Source organism: Netta rufina (genome assembly GCF_964035555.1).
Source record: "Netta rufina genome assembly, chromosome: 34".
NCBI lineage: Eukaryota > Metazoa > Chordata > Aves > Anseriformes > Anatidae > Netta > Netta rufina.
The window spans coordinates 730,055-748,066 of NC_140158.1; the positions used below are offsets into that span (position 1 = coordinate 730,055).

At 45.4% G+C, this 18,012-nt stretch overlaps 1 protein-coding gene across 1 annotated transcript; it reads right to left on the minus strand.

Annotated features, from left to right (window-relative positions):
- Positions 1 to 2,550: 2,550 nt before the first annotated feature.
- On the minus strand, positions 2,551 to 16,994 carry LOC311220563 (zinc finger CCCH domain-containing protein 11A-like; the record flags this gene model as incomplete). Its single annotated transcript, XM_084304125.1, is given in 25 exon segments — positions 2,551 to 2,598; positions 3,191 to 3,307; positions 3,643 to 3,730; positions 4,960 to 4,982; positions 5,508 to 5,570; positions 6,192 to 6,521; positions 6,767 to 6,849; positions 7,708 to 7,970; positions 8,515 to 8,576; positions 8,991 to 9,160; positions 9,801 to 9,993; positions 10,569 to 10,574; positions 10,682 to 10,758; positions 10,982 to 11,473; positions 11,993 to 12,058; positions 12,262 to 12,363; positions 12,630 to 12,692; positions 13,427 to 13,537; positions 13,832 to 13,912; positions 14,418 to 14,537; positions 15,085 to 15,174; positions 15,177 to 15,287; positions 15,718 to 15,841; positions 16,619 to 16,738; positions 16,941 to 16,994. Coding segments are annotated over 25 exon segments (3,057 nt in total).
- Between the last annotated feature and the right edge of the window lie 1,018 nt (positions 16,995 to 18,012).

Here is an 18,012-nt window from a genome sequence, read left to right on the forward strand (position 1 = left end):
AATCCATATATCCATCATCATCCATTGCTGCAGGATCATGAAAGGTTAGAGAAGACGACTTAGGTCCAATTTAACAGCCAATGATTTTTCGATGAGCAGAGCTGCAACAGATTTTATTTAGCCACAAGCAGTTTTTTTTTCTTTTTTTCTGATATGAAGCTAGAAATTTTGATTTTTTTTTTTTTAAAGACACTAAATGTCACAAAACCTGCAACCAGACCAGATAAAGTTCAAATTAGAGTGATTCTGAATCCTTTCATTAAAACGCTGCACATTTCTGTGCAAATTATTTCTGACTCTTCTGGACAAAAGTGGATGAAATAGTTCTTACAAATTCATAATAAAAGGTTGGAAGCTTTTACTCACACAAACACTAGTGAATTTTCCAGGAAATATTGTTTTGGCAGGGAATTTTCCCAAATCTAAAATAAAGAGAGGAAAAGTTGGGTTCTCATATTAGTTACTGCTTTTGACTGCTGGACAAAGGGAATCAAAACAGTAGTTAAGTGCAAGGTTTCCTTCTCTTCTCTAGTATGGATAGGAATCGTCACTTCGGACCTTTAGCACCTTCAGAAACACACCCAGTGCCATGCAGGTTCCTCTGCAGCTACTTCTAACAATTACTGGTGCTCCTTAGCATGGAAGTTTGACTCAAAACTCTCTCCAGATTTAGCTCTTTTGACTGCCCAAGGAGCTCATCATTTTGCTTGTTGCCTTCCATTTTCCTGAACAGACCGGGAACGCTGTTCAGAATCTGAATGGATCTGGTCTAAGGAATGGGAAGAAAGCAAAACCAACGATACCTTGCAGTATTCCAAATTCCAAAAAAGCAGTCTCATTTTAAAAAGGACCTCAAAAGCTTTTTTTTTTTTTAAACTGACATCTGCCAACATAGCAATCCAAGCGCTAAACCAACTGAAGTTGCCCCTGAAAGCCTGAATAAAAGTGAGTAACTCTGGTGCACTCAGCAGGTCTGTAATAGAAGTCGGTTTGATTTTTCGATTTCTTTTTTTTTTGCTCCAGGGTGCTGGTAAAATTTTTGCATTAAGAGATTTTGAACCTTTTGTACCAAAGAATTAGAGATGCGCTACAGTGCCAGTAGCTGGGGGTCTGGAAATACACACCAACAAGTGTCATAAGCTTTGCCTTTGCTGAAGAAAGATGAATAGTACAAAGAAAATCTGTCTAGTTTGTTTTACAAGCTTGTCTTTCTCAGTACGGAACAAACTGACCTCCCTGGTCTAACTTTGCAGTTGCCTATTCTGCCTTTGTCCTGCAGAGAAGAGCAAGAAAGGAACAAATCTATTTTTGCACCCCAAAAACGCATTAGAGGAGGATTATCACACCCACCTAAGGGTACTGCCTTGTTTGTTTATAAAGCACAAAGCATTTCTCTTGGACAGTCTCTGTTGCTGGCCTGTTTTGTGCCTTCCATTTATAATAAAGATATTAAGATGCTTACCCCTTGTTTTTTTTTTTTTTTTGTTGTTTGTTTGTTTTTGGTTTTTTTTTTTAAAGAACAGTGGAAATGGAGAGTCGGATGACAAGCAAGAACAAACACTAGAAACTCCTTGTTCTGCCCCTGCTTTTTAATCACCCAGCATCACCCCGGCTGCAAAGCAGCCTCTGCTGATTTACCTGCTTGTTAAAGCACCCCACAGGCTGCAAGTGCGGTGTGCTAGGTGTCAAGTTATATTTAACGGTGCACACGTAACCATTCATCTTCCCACAGTCAAAGCACAGAACAGCCTCTTGCTAACAGAACTCATCCCTGCTGCTGCAAGAAACCTCATGGCCTGCAGGAAAACCTCAAGCTAAGAGTTCCAAAGCAAAAGCAGAAAACGCATCATTTGTACTCTTTCTATTTGAGGGAATTCTAGCTGCTAAACGCTGCCTACATCTGAGGGCATGTTCTGAGCCTGGGGGGACGGACACTCAACACCCACTGACAGCAGGAGTGCAAAGATGCCAGCCAAGAAGGCAAAGGTTAGAGCTGAACGCTGCCTCAGCTTCCTCCAGCAGCCAGCTGGGGGTCACCTTTCACCATGCTCTCTGAGACTCTGAGCCCCGAGTTACCGCAGCCGCCACGTACAGCTGCTCCTTGCTGGCCCAAACTATTTGAAGAGTCTTCAAACTTCAGGGACCTGTTTTATGACAGCCTCAAGATCAAATTCATCTGTTCCTGAAGGCGCTGATCGTCCTGCTGTTTCTGTAGCTGTCAAAGAACAATCCTGAACTGAGGCACTCGTCTGATCAGACAGTGCTTCGGCACAGATTTGTCTTTAGCTTGACACATCAAGGTGAAGAGGAATCGATTCTTGCAAGCAACCTCTCAAGCAGGGATCTAATAAGGTGACCAGACGACAGATCTGTTGTGCAGATCTGAGCACGTCACTCTGCAGGGAATCACTTTCAAGCCTAAGATGTTTCACCCATCTCCCTGCCCCAGAGCGACACAAGGAAAGCTCTTAAGTAATTGCTAACCTCTTCTCAGTGCTCACGAGTCCCAAATCACTGATTTTACAATATATAAACCATGGCAGCTGGCACCTAGTTGGCACACGGTGACACTGCACACGTTGGCAGTGTCGTCAGGAGCTGGAAAGTCAGGGGTGAGGGGGTTAAGGGAAAACCACACATCAGTTTAGCAACTTGGCTCCCGTAGGACACTTCCTACGGCAGGAGTTTTAGCAAAGTCCCTCCCTCAGAGGGACCTGCTGGCTAATTAAAACGGGACTTCTGCTGGAGCAGTCAGAAGGCAGCAGGGTATCAGGAGATATCCAGTGGGCATCACTGTCAGTCTGTGGCAGTTTGGGGTCCAGGTATCAGTGGTTATGTGTGGTTTTCTCTGCTTCACTTTCTCCAAAGCTGTGAAAAAATATTTCTTTTACAGCACTGTACAGTCACACTTTACGGATGGAACCGGCTGCATCAACTTCCAGTATGACGGTGTTGGAAAAAGGTGCCTTTGGTGGTCAGGAGCACAACAGCTCTGGTGAGGTGTTATTTAAGTGTGTTCTTACATCTGAGTTTCCTCATAGCAGTATGTAGCTGAGGGGGTCCAGGTTTCCCAGGTAAGATTTATGTTTTTTCTCCTACCAAGCACCAGCTCAGTATACAAAGCTCTGTTAATAACACCCAAGCATGTAGACGTTAAACTGAAACTGCTTTTAAACCTATTTGTTGTTACGAAAATAGCTTCATACACCAACTTCACAGGGTAAAAATTCACATGGAAGGACAGAAAAACCCAGAAGCGCTTCCTGAGCTTCAGTTTACCAACAGCACCATCGGATTTAGATCCTGGCTGCCAGGCCAGGATGCAGGGTCTGTAAGCATTGCTGCGATGTGCAAGTGCCAAGGCAGGTTTCTGGCCTGCCCTGACTAAAATACCTTTTTTTTTTTTTAATACAAACAGCGTGCCAGGTACGCTGTAATGCCAATGTGCCAGGTCAATAGAGGATGTCAAACAACAGAGGCGTTTATCCTAATTTCTGGCATGAAAACACTTTTAACAGCATTCTTTTCACGAAGAAACCCCTCTCTATCTTCTCCAATGCTCCAGGATCTGCTGCTGCTGCAGCAGCCGCGCTGGTACAACCCACATCTTTGCCAAATCTTTTTTTCATAATTGTGCTTTACCTCGGCAATGTTGAGGTCACTCCTCTTCCTCCTCCAGCTGAGGAAGCAGCTCGCTGGTTCTGCCACACCACAGGTGCGGAAGCGAAAGCTGGGAACACAGGAGTCAAACTCTCAGTGCTCACGAAGCCACCAGGGCACAGGGCTGACCCAGAGGCACCCCGGATCTGCTCTCCCTCCCCGCTGCGAGGCTCGCAGCAGCCCCGACCCGAAGCGCACACAATGCTTTGCATGGTGATGTCATTGCTGATTCTGAGTCCCCAGGTGAGGATCTGCTTCACCACTCTCAACGTTGGTGTTGTTTTTTTTTTGTTTTTTTTTTTTTTCTTTTAAACATTCACAGCTTATGGGAAACCATCAGGTAAACCACAGATCGCTAGGGAAGAAGTCCCACACGAGGGAAGTCCGTGCTTTACTTCCAGGCAGTGGCACGTGCTTTAACACGCCGCGTTCGACAAAGCAGCTCTCCCCGTTTTGCTCAGTGGCAACAGGCACGACTGCAATGCACACAGCTGTAGGCAGCACCTGCAGGTCCCAAACCCTTAACCCGTTTTTAGAGAGCACCAATTTTTTAAGTAGTGCTTTTCCCTTAATCCATGACCCCTTCTTTCCTTTATTTCTATCGGGTGGCTCTCCTCCATTTTCCTCCTCAGTGTCTGAGCAGACACTGGGAATCGTTTCCGGAGGAAGGGCACTGCTGAAGCTCCTCCATCTACTCTCTGAGAAAAGAGAGTATGTTAAAGAATACATCTTTCCTTTCTTTTCCCTTTTTTAAATACAATTTCTGAAATCAACGCTGCGGCCTGGCAGCAAATACCTACAGGACTAAAGATGATTCCTCATCCTCACTGTAACGTTGTAGTTAACCTCCAAACGAACCCACCTCCCCAGGAAGCGGCCATTTGAGATGGGAAGGGGCAGAGCAAGAGGAAGCTCTCCTTAGCCTAGGTCTTCCCCCAACACCACCTCGCCACCCAGCACCAAATTCAATTCACCTGCTCCGCCCGATCACTCGAACGGGCGTCCGACGCTGGCACACGCCACAGCGGTGGTTCTGATGTGCCTTAAATCACCTCTCCGCAGAATATCTCGGGTCTGTATGCTCAAATAACGCAGTATTTGAGAAATAACGCCCAGAGCTCACACTCTGAGTGCAGCCCAACAGCACCAAAGCACCGGTAGGCTAAACATTCCGAACCTGGCAACAAGGCTGACCCAAGCAACAGCACGGAACCCTTCTGCACCTTCAGCGTGGACATCAGCGTAAGGAAACACAGACCTCCTCGATCCAAATTTTAAGCGAGAAACGCAAAAGGTCACCCAACCGGCTTGTTTTCAGCAAGCTAAAGGAGAAATAAAGGCGACAACCGGGTGCATCCAGAGTTAGTCAGATCCTGAAGGCAGTTCCTTGGGGGAACGGAGGAGCAACGCGCCAGATGAGGGCTGCCTTACAGCACACCCCTTAGAGGCACTGCTACGGAAGGAAGGCAGAAGGTTGGAACTCGAAATAACTCGCAAGGCGCCTGTTAAGGGGGAAATCTTTCAGTTTTTTCTCAGCAGAACCTCCCCTCTTCCCCCCCCCCCCCATGAAGGCAGCCCGGGGACTCTTTCCTTCCTTAGGGAGAGGGCAGGGACGGGGCAGGGTGGTGGGACAGATGGCCAGAGGGTCGGATGGACGGACAGACAGCCGGACAGAGGGCCCAGCAAGGCCTGACGAAGGGCTCAGGAGCGGGAGGGAAGGGCAGGGCGAGGGGAAGGGCAGAGAAGTACAAATCTTTTTTTCCTTGTGATAACTTTTCTTGATCAAAAAACACGATTGTGAATGAGGCAAAATGAAAGATGAAACATGGGGACGTGCGGATACTCACGATGATGCAGCCTTCTATCTGCATGTTCACCTGCTCATAGAGCCACACCTGGATCCTCGACCTCTGCAGAACGAAGGAGGAGAGTAAGTCGGGCCACAAACACTGAGCACTTTTGTTCTCTCATGTGTTCAGAAATACCTGCTAGCCACAGCCACGACAGCTCCCAAACGCTCCGAGGAGCAACTCTCAGGGGCAGTTTCAATGAGCAATCTGACATTTGAGCGTTATACCATCGGGTGAATACTACACATTCGGTGAAGAACACGTTTCCAGTCACAAGGGATCACCCCTGCACGCCCGGCTACACGAGGGGGAAACGCTGGGCTCCTTGTGCCCACCAGCACGCCGCACAGCTCTCCATCCCCCACAAACCCGTCCCGGGACACGGCCAGGAGCCGAAAACTCACCGAGGGGAATCCCCAGACCCTCCCCACTCCCCCCACACCTCCCTAATCCCCATCCCCGCCCCCTCCCCGCGGTACTCACGTTCTGCAGGTAGCGGAAGATGAGGTTCTGGGGCGCTGCGTTAAGGGCTCAGCACGGGGACAACAGTTCCGGGCTCGGGACAAGGCCCCAAACCCCACAACGAGGCCTCAGGGCCCCGCGACAAGGCCTCAAGGCCCAGGCCGAGCCCCCAGGGCCCCAGATCCGAGACCCCTGAGGTCCGAGCCGCCCCCCACCCACCTCCCTGGCACCCCGCAGCCGCAGGAAGGATACGATGGGCTGCACAATCACCTTCTGCACCTTCTGGTCCTGCTCGCGGTACGCCATGGCTGCCGCCGCCTCGCCGCTCCCACTGCCAGCACCGCAGGCAGAAGAGGCGAAGGCTGATGGTAGAACAGGGCTTGGGGTGAAGGGAAAGCGAGGGCAGGTGGGCGCAGTCTCTGAGCTCTCCTCCTCCTGATTTTGCTTTTTCTCCCCCATTACTGAGCTGGCAGAAGTCCCCGTGAAGTCCTTTGGCACGATGAAGGCCTGTGTGAGCTCCAGCAGCAGTTTCGTCGGCGGAGGTTTTCCCTGGTGGGGCCGGGGCGTCACAGCACACACACACACACACACACGGAGACGCGTGGTTTTGTCCAAACATTAAGTATTTACAACAAATTCGACAAGCGCTTTTCCTCTGCCAGCAGCAAATGCCTGAGGGCCCCCACAGCTTCACAAATCATAGCGGGAAGAGCCTACCGTGCCGCGAAAAGTTCGGAAAATAATTCAAAATTGATCTGCTAGGGGAAAAAAAACGATGGCTGGTGGCAGGGTACACAATACACCCGAATCTCAGCTTCTTCCTCCGCAGAGTCAGTGCCCACGCCCAAGCGCGATGCTGATGGCACCCGAACATTTGCTGTAGCAGGCAGCAGAGCCAGCAGCTCAGGGGAGCAAGTTTTAAAACCAAGAGGCACTTAAACAACCCTTCATCGACCCCGTAACTGCGGCAGAGTCCCGACTGCTCGCCCCGGAGTCCTCACACCAGCAAAAAGCACCAACCAAAGCCTGGGGGAACTTTGGTACAGCACAAGAGAAGGGAGTGGGGGTAGCGGAGCCGCATGGCAGAGCTGCTGCTTTTCACTATTTGATCCTCCCTGATAATTGAAAGAAAGGCTGGGTGGGCTGACCCCCACCCCCACTCCTGGCAGCAAGTTTGGTCCACAACACACTGGAATAACGATTCTGCTCCCTCCCACCACTACAGCTTCATCATCTGACACAGGTACAGTCAAAACAACGGCATACATGAGTAAAAGTCAAGAGTTGACATAGTAACTCCAGGATTTGTCTATCAACTGTCCGAGAAATCAGAACACCGAAGCTTCACAATGTGCCCAACATCGAGTTGTGCCAAGGGCGGAGGAAGGAAGAAGCTTTACGTTTAAGCCTTCAGAGCATCGCTCCATCAGAAGATCGATTTGCAGCCACCATGGCGTGCCAATGGAGATCTTTCTGTGCCAAAAGAAGTGCTTTGTTCTCTCGATATCGAAGGTAAGAGAACGGATGCACAAGACCTTACCTCTGACCAGCAGGGAAATTTAGGACAACTGAGTGCAGATCCTGCCAATTTCTACCACTTCGGACTGTGCTTTAAGTCTCATTGCAAAGCCTCAGTTAGAAAAAGGATCACCTCGGGGTATCCAACAAGAAGAACAGTTTCAATTTTTTTTTTTTTTTTTTTTTTTAATTCTACCATAGGACTACGCAGTTCAACTGTCAATCATCTCGGAGAGTTCAAGGAGGAGGTCATCCTCGTCCTTCCCTGGGTCTAAGTCGATTTCGGCTTCCAGTCTGCCTCCTGAGATTTCCCAAAGTAGCTTCTCAAAATCTTCATCCGCAGATAAGGGCGCGTTCCCTGTGGAACTCAGCCGGCGTGTCCGTGCCTCTTCTAGCTGGGAAGAAGCTGAGGTCGAGGTCTCGAGATCCATCTCCATCTGCTCCTCAAATCTTTCCGGGCTTCCAAGACGCACTTCAGGTCTTGGGAGAGCAAGAAAGAACAATCAGGATATGCCATTTCTTAACGGGAAATCCCTTTCCTGCAAACCGGCTCTTAAAACTGTAGGCAAGCCCTCCTACGCTTCAATCTTACACAGGGATTGTTATCAATCAACCCAGGGCTACATTTAGAGCCCGATGCGTTACCAGGTACATTTTTCAGTCTGGGGGTTTATCTGTGAAGCCAGGGCACCTGGAGTTGAGGTGGCATTCTTGAGGACCAAAAGGCAGAGGACACTACTCATCATCTATCACCTCACGAGGAAGTAGAACTTCACCTCATCCTCGTTCAGGTATTCAGACAACCCAAGAAGTCACCGGAAAGCTGTGCTGACTTGCAGCATTTCAAGAAAGCCTAATTAAGCAATCCTGCTAGCTGCTAGAAAGTGGTTTCAGGTGACTTATTCCTTTGATGGATTTGGGCTTTAATTATCTCAGAACCCTCATTTTTTCCCACATGTGACAGAACTTACGTTTCCCTGGGGATATACACTGATTAAGAAAAAGAGCAAGTTGGGGTTGTCACCTGTTTGGGGGATTTTCTTCAAGTCTGATGGCTGGGACGTGCTCCGGCACGTCTGAAACACCCTAGAAAGCAGCAAAACAGTATTTATGACACATGGGTAAAAGATTCCTTAATAGCTTTTTCCTCCACACTGCTTCTCCTCTGGCATTGCGGAGCCGTGGCCAAAATACAAAAGCAAGGTGCTCCTGAAGAAAGTTCACATTCACCTGGAGGTTACTCATGATCTTGTGTCTTTTAAGAACGTGGCATTAATGGACAAAATCCCCCACACCAGAGAAATCACAGCATCAGAGTACCGGTTAAAGAGTGCCATTCATCTCATAAATACAGAAGGGTTCTACAAGCATCCTGGAGACAGCTACTGGATTTCAAAGGAAACAGAAGGCCTGCAGAACGTTTGAGTTTTCCACCTTTTCTCCTAGAGGAGGGTAGAAATTTAACAAGGGATCCATCTCTGCATTAGCCCCTGGCCTTACCATGGCTGCTTTTCTGGCTGGAGGTCCCATCATGTCAGCATCAAAGGCAGTCTGTAGTTCCACAGCTGCTATGGCAGAGGGATAACTCCCAGGTGCCTTACGTTTCAGTGCCTTCTTCTTGGGGAAAGTGACTTTCCCACGCGAAGGCTTCACAGGTGTCATAAAGTTGGCTAGAGTAAAAGGAAGAGAGAACTGATACAGTCTTGCTCTGCCTCAGGAAAAATCCAGGTTCTCTTAATCATTTCCACAGTCCTTCTACACAGTTAAATGCATTTGGCCAGCACAATTACACCGCCATTGCCTGGATTCTCAGGAATCTTTTCCACATAGTAAACTCTGTCTACCAACAAGCCATACAAAGGAACAAAGAAACCGAAGAGCTACAGTAAATAATAATCCAGGACAAGGGACACCTCCGACACATAGCAATCCTAAGTGCAAGCTAGGTTCACAAATATAGACGGCTTTTATATTTAAAGTCCTGCTCCCGCTAGGAAAGGAAAAAGCAGCAGTTATAGTAGGACAAGAGTGTATGCAACTGTTGTACCAGCTTCCTCTCCCTTGCAGTGATGTCCCACAGTTAAGCTGTTCTACAAAGTCCACACTTGTAGTGTCATTTTCTAGTCTCCCGTTCCTTACCTAACATCTGGCTGGCAGGAAAAGAAACAAACTAAGAAAAAGAAAGTACACCCTTTGCTTCGTAGCATTGCGTGGCAAAACGCACCCTGCCAGAGTTACAGCATGAGAATTGTCATCTTCTGTCTGTATTTCAGAAGACAACCTAAGTAACTCTTAACCTTCAACACTTACTTTTAGCTTCCTGGCCCTGAAATTGAGCTGCCACTTTCCCTGCTGGTTCAGTATTAAAGAAGCCAGCAGCAGATTTGACAGCAGCTTCCTCCTTCCGAAGCTTCTCTTGTTGTTCTCTCTGTTGCCACTTCTCCCACCGTCTCTCTTCAAAGCTCTTCTCTGGACATTTACGAGTTCCGCTCTGCTGAGTGGGCTAGAAGGAAAGAAAAGGAGTGCATGAATAGGACAAAAAAAAAAAAAAAAATCCGTGGAGATTTCGTTAAGAAAATCTGATCAGCAATCCCTCCAAAATGGTCTTGATGTGGAACAGCATATTAATATTGTTCAGGTTACTGTTGTGTTTTTTTTTCTCCATAAAATTCTGCCTGTAGCAAGAGCCATGCTTTACTATGGACACAGTCTCACATATCTGCAATATCCACTATGGCAAGCTTCTTTAAACAGATAGGATGTTCTGCTGTACATCTATTTATCACATTCTTTTTAAGCAGCAGAAAGTCATACAAGTTCCCCTATACAGTATCCACTGACAGATTGATTTCCTTGAACACAGAACTCTGGCCTTCTGTATTAAATCCTTCATGTCTGACAGATCAAGTCAGTAAGAACAAAAAGAATTCCCTCCACGTTAACTGTGTAGATTTCAGCTGGTGCTAACAGGGTTTCTTTGTTGCTGTGGTATAAACAGACTGATTCCAAGTTTGAGGATTACAGAGCTGTCTGGAAATGCTGCTGGCGATAGGATTTAGACTGCACTGCAGCTCCTACCAGGTGCTGAAGGGTAAGAACACACTCAAGAGGGTGGCACACGGTGAGTAACAAAACTTGTCAGAATTATCAGAAATTGTACGAATGTATGTGTGTCTTCACAGAGGACTCACCTGTACATCAGGTCCAGAGGAAAGTTTAGGAAAAGGCCGGTTCAATTCCACTGTCTTCTTTTCTTCTTTTTCAGGTGCTTTAAAAAAAGACAAAAAAAAGTTTTGTCAACGGCAGAAATAAAGAAAGCTGGGTACTTGTTTCCTTTGTGCATTTATTTCCTTGTGTCCCATGAGAGAGAGAGAGAAAGGCTACAATGTGCAAGCCATTCAGCATTTATCCATGAAGCAGATCCTGAGCAAACTGAACTTGCTCAATATGGGAAGCACCTCACTGGGGCAGGCATTAAAGCATCTTATTACCTGTTAGTTTTGTGCTCCATAAAGATTTCTGCTCTGCTGGGGCAGGTCCGGGTAGTGCTGAGGGAGCTGGCACATCTCCTTCACTCTGCTGCATCCGCAGAGCTTTCTCACGCTTTATTTCTTCCAAGGTTTTAACACGTACTTCTCCTTCTGGCTTGACTTTTCCTGCCGGCTCCTTCGCCTGCCCTTTGCTGGGCCCGGACAGAGCGAGCTGCTTCTTGGACTCACCCTGAATTTTGCTCTTGCTATGGCATTCTCCTGCTTTTTTCTTCTCTTCTACCAAGCGATTATTCTTTTTTTCAGACAAGGCTTCAGAGAAAGTTTGGATGCGACCTGCACGAGCAGCTCTTGCCCCTGCGCTGGAATCTTCACTTTTACCATGCCCTTCAGCCTCGGCTTTGGCTTGAGTTTCGCGTCTCTGAAGAGCTTTCTCACGACGGATTTCCTCCAGTGTTTTCACATGGATCTCTCCCATCGGCTTAGCAGCCTTCCCTGTCATCATCAAGAAATGAGGAGAAGCACCAACATTTAAAGAGAGTCCAGCAATATTTTAAGTCTCCAAAATTTGTCAGAGCACTAAGGAAAACTCATCTTGACTGTTCCCAATAATGCATCTTAGAACAATATCCTTAGAACAACATTCTCCTCTTCCTCTGAGCCACTTGTATTTTGAAGACCAGCCCTATCCAGAGAGAACTGCTACACAGAAATGCTGCTTTACTTTATTACTTTTTTAGTCTGCATTTCAAATTCCTGCTCCTGGCAGTGGTTCTATTCTAATTGTACGTAACGCTTCACAGAAGCAGCTAAAAACCTTGACAAGGCACAAGTAGAAAATAAACACACACCTAGAGCCAGAGTTCTGATAGTGGCTGTCAGAAGAGCTTCAGCACTCAAGCAAGAGGCGTCAGTTCTTTGTTTTCGTTTAAATTAGTTTTTAGGGATGTATGAAAGCACTCCAAGTTCATGGAAAGGAAGGAGGAGAAAGCACATTTAATATCTAGCTGTTACCTCTCTCAGTACTGGTCTGTTTAGGAGGTAATCCCAGCCTGTCCTTCAGAGACTTGGGAACTCGAACTGCAAAACAGAAAAAGAACGAATTAGGGAGGCTGCATAATGTCAACTTCAGGTTCACATTTCAAAACAAGACAGGAAAGGTGACTTTGAATCCCAGTGATTACGACCTCAGCCAACATGCAAAAAGAAACATCACTGGAAAAGGACAAACAGAAAGACTAAATACAAAACCCAGGAATCCAATCCAGATGCCCGTTTAGTACCTGTCTCTCTCTTGGGTGCTTTGTCAGCATTTCCCGGAGCCTCTACCTTCTTCCCCAGCCTTTCAGCAAGGCTGCGCTTCACTGGAAGGCTGCTTACATCATCTTCAGAGAAAACAAGGAATATTGTAAGAACTTTTCTTTGCAGGAAGGTTTGAGAACAGTCAACAATAAGCTTCTCTTTTTCAAGCATATTTTCATAGAATTGCCTTTCAGCTGCTAAATGATTTATTTATTTATTTATTTGCCATTTCTGCCGTCAACACAGATCTCCACTGCAATGTATTTTCCTTTCATACATCACAAATACTCTTTAATGCAGTCATATATAGAAGGCAGCACCTACGTAACAGCTCGTAAAAAGTTCTTACCTGCAGAGGCTTTCCGTTTTCCTTGTCTATCAGCAAGATCTACTCGAACCACAGGTTCCTCCCCTAAAACAAAAGGGAATTTTTTTTTCTATTTCACAGAAACCAGTAGCCAACAGAAATGGTATCCTGTTAGCCCATGTCCAAAAAACCCCAGTCAGACACTCTTTTGACAGCTAAACCACATAAACTCATATTTTAACTATAATTAACATAGAAAAAAAATATTAATAGTCTCAGTGCTTGCTTCAAATTCCAGCTGAGATAGTAGAGAGTGAATCTGAGCCTGCTTGACACCTATACTTTGTGCAGAACAAAGCTGCATAAGCAAGCAGAATATTCTTAGGTACAAATGCTGAGAAATATTCCTTTCTAAGGTGAATGTCTACGAGTAAAAGTACTTCCACACTTTTTTCCTTTTAAAAGGCATTTGCACAGCTCTAAACAATTTATATACAAACTCCTGTCATACTGTGTCCACACCTGCCACTGTCAGCCTCTTTAATGCTTCAGAAATTGCTTCTTGTATAGCACTGGCTTCTACAGCTCGCTCTTCTCGTTACTCTTCTGTTTTTCAGTTACCCCCCTATTTGCATACTGACACTTTTTTTTTTTTTTCTCCTGCCGCTGCACTTAACCTGAGCACCAAATCTTTCCAGTACAACCAGGGACTTTAAGCATAAAAGCACGTTTTGAACAGAAGGCAGCACCAGAAGGCTAACATGGGTGAATTGTTTTAAGTATTGCTTAACCCTCCAGTTTAGGAGTAAGGAAATCAAAACAAAAGCATTCATTATTACCTTTCTTGGAAGACAGTGTCACAGTTCTCACCACTGTCCGGACATTTTCCTTTTCTGGAGCAGGAAAAATCATAGAATCAACGGGACGAAGAGAAGATCTTGAAGAACCTTCTGTTCAGAGCAACCAAAACATAAGGAAGTTTACCCAACATAAAAAACTATCACAAAGAACAAAAAACTTTAAATGATTTGTTACTGTCAAAAATACAGCAAGCAGAGCATGTAAAGAAGAGAGGTGACTAATTTGCCTCTGGTTGCCCTTTGAACTCCCATTTAGAATACCAGCTGGCTGAGAATCAGGTTGCTTTATGCCCCCAGCTAAAAATGGAAGTCTGTCCCTCAAGCAGCTCCCAGTCACCATCACCTGCCGTGAACAGGATAAGAAAGTAGGGAATATTAACTCACCACCGTGTCTCTTATTTTTTTCCTTCATCTTCTGCCATTTGATTTCCTCAAGTGTTTTTATTCCAAAATTCAGATTGCCCTCTGAAAACAGGAAACAGTTCATGAGACAGGCTTAGAGGCACTCACTGAGGACCACAGGTCCTCAGGCTTCTTAGCGCTCAGGAACTTTCTGAAGTATTTAGAATAAAGCCTGTCAACACTCCTCACAAGTGAAAGAGCCATAGAACCAATGGCATTTTGCCCCTCCTTTCATCCTTCAGGGTTCAAAATGTAGTTTTAATTTTAATCCATTTACACGATATTAGATCCCTCTATTGTTAGATATGGCTTATCAACAGTGGTTGCAAGGCTGCACGTGCAGCCATTTAAACTCCATGCTGTGGCCCCGTTTTGTTCTCCAAAAGTAAAGAAAAGGAGTTCACCTTTCTGACCCAATGGGCACATGATGGTATTAATGGCAGAAATGAGATCATGGAAATAACCGACTCCATTCAGCACCCCTACATTTTGTTGTGTTTTTACACCACACTGCTTTTGAGTTAACTGTCAAGTTCTTCTGATTTATCCTACTAAGGTGCTGGCATACCTTGTTTAGTAGTAATAGAACTGCCTTTCCGAGTGGAAATCACCCGTAATCCATTTTTGCCTTCCGCAGCTGGATGCTGGATGGGAGTTTTAGTTTCTTCTCCTTCCTCAGAAAGTTGGTCTGAAGGGGAAAAATCGATTCAGTTATGCATACACCAGATTGGTCATGATTACGTAGCTCATGCAGTGACACTTCAGCCCATGGTTCATATAAAAAACTTTGTTGCTGTTTTGTGGTTTTTTTTGTTTGTTTTGTTTTGTTTGTTTGTTTTTAAACAGCTACACTGACCTGATGAACTCCTAAGTAGAATACACTAGGACAAAACATCTAGGACTCTAGATTCTCTCTGCAGCTTTAACTACTACACAACACATTGCTCTTCAGACAGAAAAAAGAAATTTCCTTCCTAGTTTCATATAGAACTTTACACAACAGACCAGCTAAAGCCAGGAGTGGTTCCAAGCTTTCCTCCAACGTTTCAGGTTCTGTCCACCGACTGCCAGACAAAGCCATCAGTGACCTGGCCAGACTGCCTGCCCTATTGCTAGTCAGACCTCAGGTCATCTGTGATTTACACATTCATTTACAGCACAGATTCCTTCAAGAACCAAAGATTTACACAATCATTTACAGCACAAATTTGTTCCAAGATCCAAAACATGCTCACCATCATCACCTTCATCATCATCTGCAGCATTGATTACAACTGGAGGGTGTGTAGGGCTTGGGACATTTTCAGAGTTTTCCACTTTCGTCACCCCCTTAGCTGTGGAGAGGGATTTGACTGGACAGAAAGTTTGTTTTGCTGCAGTGACATCTGAGCCACTTTCAAATCATCGTCCGCGGACTCAGGCGGACTTGGCAGTGTAGCTAGAGGAAGAGGAGGATCATCGGTAATATGGCAGTTTAAAACTTTGACCACAATGCAAAGAGATGGTAGCAAAGGCAGATAACCCGCACAGACAACGAGTTCAGCATCTCCTTTTGCCCATCCCATCACTGCTTACGCCGTGAACAATGACTTCCCTTCGAACAACAACACATCTCCCTACCACCCAGCAAAAGAGGAAACAACAGGAAGCAAACTGCAAGGCAAACATCACACTAAGCAAAGAGAAGCTGAGCACGAAAGCAGAAAACAAACACCAGCAGTACACTCGGTGCAGTACACCTATGACTGCAGACCTTTTCCTGCACTCACAAATGAACAGTTACCTGATGCCCCCTAAAGGATTGGCACCCACTAAGTACTACTCAAAATTAATTCTTCAGCGCTTAAAGAAAAAGGACCTAAACTCACTCTTGCTTGGTGGTAAGAACTGTCCATCGATGTAACGTCCCTTTGCATGATGAAAAGCACAGTTGGCTTTCTGACAGCCTCCCGGCTGGTTCTCCCAGTAGCAAGGAATCTCACTGCGCTTTTTCTGAAGACAGAAAGAAAGAAAAGCTTGTGATAACATGCACCTGAGGCTTGCAAAGAGATGCACAGCTCCAGATCGTGACAGCTGTCACAACACAGTGCTGAAACATCATTCCAAAGGTCAGTTTCTCAGTTAAGTGTAGTATTTCTGGGCATATTCACAAAGTTTGCATAAGCTGTAACCACTATGCACATTTAGATTGGTCATCATTCAGTTTGAGAAGACAGGCACTCTCAGACATCCGTTGAGGGTGGGTTAAACTAATACACCTAGGATTATACTAGGATTATTCAGAGGGAAAAAGAACATCTGAAATTGCCTAGGCTAACCCTGTCTAGAACTACTTCTTGGACACTTAGTTCTGCTGCACCTTTAACTTTCCCCACTTCCTACCCCAGGCAGCTACAACAGCGTTATCTGAAGGACTGTGGGTCAGAAGAGACCTGATAGTTCATTATCAAGCCTGCTCCCATGAGGATAGAACAGCCTGTTTATTACCCCCCTGCTCCAGCAGGTTTTAGCAGTCTATTTAACAGCTATTCTGCATCTCTTGAGAAAACTGTCAGCATCTAATAAAAAAAAATAAAAATATCTTGCTAAGACATACCTAAGGCATTGATTTTATTTCCCTCTGCTTCCTCCCACCCCCCCTCTTGGTAACAGAAACCGGTATGATTTTGAAGCAAACGAATCTATCCTGCAAAAGCACAATCAGTACACCTACGGCACTGAAAAATGCTTTTGTTGATTTATTTTGAGAACACATCGTTAGGCACTCACGTCAATTTCCATGTGTCTGAATCGGCAGACATTCCTGAAACAATGACCCTCCTGCCACAGCTTGCAGACCGTCTCATTGCCCAGAGCAGCTTCGCAGTGGCGGTAGGCACATTTGTCTCCCTGGAACCAAAAGGAAACCAACAAGGAAAATAGAGTACAGCCTCAAAAATGGCCATGCTGCTGCCTCATGTTGCTACAACTGAATTCAGAATCTATCTGGTTCTCAAGTTAACCAAAGACCAGTGTGCTTCCTCCTCCTAATCTACTCCTTCCCGAAAAAAAAAGGGGAAAAAAAAGCAAGGCAAAGGAAAACCAGCCATACCTTGGTACAGGTAGAATAGAAATAGAAGTAGCAGTCGTCTCCTTGTTTAGACATGCCGACGAGTTCTGCTAACAAGCTTGGGTTCTCTCCACTGGGACTTCCTCTGCTCTTGGAGAGAGCTGTCTTCACCCTTGCTTGGGCTGAAAGTCTTCTACTGGCTTGTGATCGGTGAAATCTTCTTTTTAAAAGTAACCCGAAAGAAAGTAACAAGTGAAGAATAATGAGGAACGAACATTTTTCCAGCTTTCTTCAGTTAATCAAATCAAGTTATCAGTCTCTCGAAGAGAGCAAAGCCTTGAAATCAGCTGTTACATGAACTAACTAAATATTAAAGTTCTGTAAAGCTGCCAGGAGCTTTGTCAGCAAGCGTTCTCTTCCACATCCTCAATAATATGACTTGGAGCACATCTGGAAGCCTGAAAACGGAGTCACTCCTTAAAAAAACACCTGATGATACATGCAAGTCAATAATCAACTATGGCTACAAATAACTTCTCTAAAACACAGTTAGGACACATTAAACAGCACGTTCCAGCCACTGTGGGTCTTCGATTTCACCTACCTGGACAACCTCAGCAAAGTTATCGATCTTCAAAGGCTTCCAGTTAACTGCTCCTGTAGGCCCAACCAAGACTGAATCAGTGAATTAATAATAAAGGGGTAGGAAGAATTTTCCTCCTCACTTTGCCAAGGGAACCTCTCATCCACAATTCAAACATAGGATGCGCTTTTAAACAGCTTATAACTAATAGAGGAAGCAAGTCCATTTGAATGCTCTCTCAGACTGGACGCAGCCAGGGTTAGTTAGCTCTTCAAAAAAATAAAAACCAAAAAGCAAAACAAAACAAAAACAAAAAAAAACAGCGCATTTAGAGATGAACGCGTGATTCAAAGTGGCTGCAAAAATGAGGCTCCATCTTCCACAGCCGGACAATTTAACTTTTTTTTTTTTTTTTTTTTTTTTTTTTAATTTAAAATTCAGCATATTCCAATCTCTGGTCTTCAAGATTTCTTCACCTATTAAGAAAACACAAAAACCTTCCCCCGTCTTTATTACCTGTACAGCAAAAAA